General features: G+C 42.5%; 1 protein-coding gene across 1 annotated transcript; it reads right to left on the bottom strand.

The window, feature by feature from the left end:
• Positions 1 to 992: 992 nt before the first annotated feature.
• Positions 993 to 2,507, bottom strand: LOC148013209 (uncharacterized). Its single transcript, XM_087668104.1, has one exon. The coding sequence runs from the start codon at positions 2,504 to 2,506 to the stop codon at positions 1,154 to 1,156; it is 1,353 nt and encodes a 450-aa protein (XP_087524230.1). The 5' UTR covers position 2,507; the 3' UTR covers positions 993 to 1,153.
• Positions 2,508 to 2,723: the final 216 nt, after the last annotated feature.

Here is a 2,723-nt window from a genome sequence, read left to right as displayed (position 1 = left end):
AATGAGCTTGCAAAAGTGGAGAGAGAATGGGATTATTTTACTATTCTTCTCTCCTTTCTTCATTGTTTTAAGGAGGAGAGAGGGGGGACTAAACAACCCATTTGTAAGTTCATTTTTTTCCTAATGCAAGAATAGGCCAGCCAAGGATGTCATGGATGGTGGCTAGGTGGAAAATATGTGAGGTGGAAATGGTGTTGTAGCTCCTCATGACATGCAATACAAGTGGTTGATGTGTATTGAGCAAGCAAGAAGTGCATAGCTATAGGTGGCAAGTCGCTACATAGTGTGTCCACAAGTCATGGCCGATGGCTATAGTGACAATGTGAGATTGCAGTTAGGTGGGCAATAGATGCACGTGCAAGATGGAAAAAAAATAGCTAATATATGCACACACACACACAAACACACACACACACACACACACAGAATGAGAAAATATAAGAAAATCATAGTAAGAGAGTGAGGGAAAAAATAGAGACAAATGCCTAAGCTTAGAATATTTAATACATGGAAAATGGATGCTCCTTCACGACAACTTCATCCAATAGCATGAAGCTACGACAAAGTGGGTTAGTATTCCAATGTGCATGCGCGCGCGCGCGTGTGTGTGTGTGTGTGTGTGTGTGTGTGTGTGGAATTCTAAGCTATTAGCTCGAGCACTTTCCTTGGAGAGATACAACAAATCTATAGCAACCCATAAATTTGAAGGATAGCATAGAGTTATATTTTAGATACAAGTTTAAAGTACCACTTGTTATCAGTTAGATTGAATAGTTTTTAGCAATATAATGACATTTACTTATGATAAACTTCCATTGAAAGTTCCCCTTACTAGAAACACGAAACCCCTTACAAAATGTTTGCTAGTCTTCAACTTGAATATGGAATGCTAATAAAATATATTATTTTTTCCCTATTACAAAAAGAGATATACTAGTGAAAGGATACAAGACATACAAATCTTTATCACAAAACATGAATATTGAATAGACTAGTCATAAGAGTTACAATCTAGAGAGGAGTTTACTTATATCAAGTAAAACAATCTTTGAAGAAAGCAAAATGGATTGGTACCTCCTATAAGCAAAATACAAAGCTGATGTACATTTAATTATTCGATAAATCACAAATATATCATGTGGCAATTCACCAGTTACTCTATGATGGTCTCAACATCAGAGTATGACCTATAATAGGCCGGTCGATTCGATGTGAGACTAGCATAAGGTTGTTTGCTATTTTTTGAAGTCAACGTCACACTCTGCTTAGAAGAGGTAGTGTGTTTCAAGAGGTCACTAGGAATAGGGTAATCTTCTGATACTTGGTGTGATGGTGATGACAATAATGAGAAGGTGAAAGTATGGGGGGAAGGGCCTTGAAAGCCCATGGAAAGGCCATTGAATCGAGTGTCATTGGCAGCAACAGTCATACACTCGACATAGGAATCTCTAAGAGACTGCAGAGGACTTATGAAATGTTGCTTAACAAAGTGGGTGGAGGTGGTGCGCAAGAGGGTGGACACTTTGTTGGGCACCTTAGCATTTGTGCCCTCCTCTACGACTTTCTCGGCTTCCTCTAACTCTCTTCCTCTTGTCCCTTCTTGTTTTGATGATGGTGCCGATGAGAGAAAAGGCAATGATGATAATGATGATGATCTTTCTCTTTGTCCTAACCCTCTTGCTCTTGCTATTGGTGATGATGTCCTCTCCCTTCCTCGTGCTCTTGCTATTGGTGATGATGATGTTACTAATGATGATGTTAATCTTTCTCTTCCTCTTGCTCCTTCTCCTCCTCCTATTGACGGCGATGGTAATGGCAAGGGCAATGATGATGATGGTGATGGTGAGGACGACCTCTCTATTTCTCCTCCTCCTCCTATTGATGGTGACAATAATGGCAAAGGCAATGATGAGGATGATGATGATCTTCCTCCTGCTGCTCCTTTTCCTCCCCATCCTCGTCCTCCAAGTGATGGTGATGATAATGGCAACGGAAATGGCAATGCCGATGATGATAATGGGCTTCCGTTTCCTCCTTGTAATGATGGCGGCAATGACAAGCTGGATGAGTACGAGGGTGATGAGGGCGGCCTTCTTCCGAGTCTCAGCCACGACCTTATGTTGTTCTGCAGCCTGGCCTTCCCTTTACTGCTTTGATTGTCCTTCCTCGTCTCCGATAAGCTTCTCTGATGATCTTCATTGTCCTTATTAATCCGTTTCTCCGACGATCGTCTTGTGAAGCTCCTGAGCAAGCGAGAGAGAGGCCTGCCTCCACCAGCGCCATTGCTGCTGGCGGATCTGCTCAGGCGCCAGGGGAAGCGGCCCGTTGAACGGCTCCTCATGGTTGGGCTGTCCATGCATATGAGATATGTGTGAGCCCAACAATTGTTGGCTCCCAATCGAGACACTGGGAAAACACAGAGACACAGAGAGAGAGAGAGAGAGAGAATTTTGAGCATATGAGAGAGAGAGAGAGAGAGAGAGAGAGAGAGAGGGAGAAAACTCATGTGATACACTTGAATAATATCAAAATCTAGAAAGCAATAGGGAAGGGAGGGGGGGGGGGGGGGGGGGGGGGGTACTCTCGTTTTTATATGGAGGTGCTTCTAGATGAGAAGCACCTCCATAAAGGTGTCATGTGCTTCTAGATGACAAAATACAAATGACCTCAAGACTTGCATAATTATATGACATTGTGTAATCGGCTTAAATTTGAGTTCTAAC

This window comes from Lygodium microphyllum, chromosome 26 (assembly GCF_053477565.2).
Source record: "Lygodium microphyllum isolate KBCC chromosome 26, Lygodium_microphyllum_v1.1.10, whole genome shotgun sequence".
NCBI lineage: Eukaryota > Viridiplantae > Streptophyta > Polypodiopsida > Schizaeales > Lygodiaceae > Lygodium > Lygodium microphyllum.
Note: the sequence above shows the minus strand (reverse complement) of the source record. Positions and strands in the feature narration are given on the sequence as shown.

Coding starts and splice junctions, on each gene's coding strand:
- LOC148013209 (XM_087668104.1), bottom strand. CDS start 2,506: ATGAGTTTTCTCCCTCTCTCTCTCTCTCTCTCTCTCTCTCTCTCTCAT.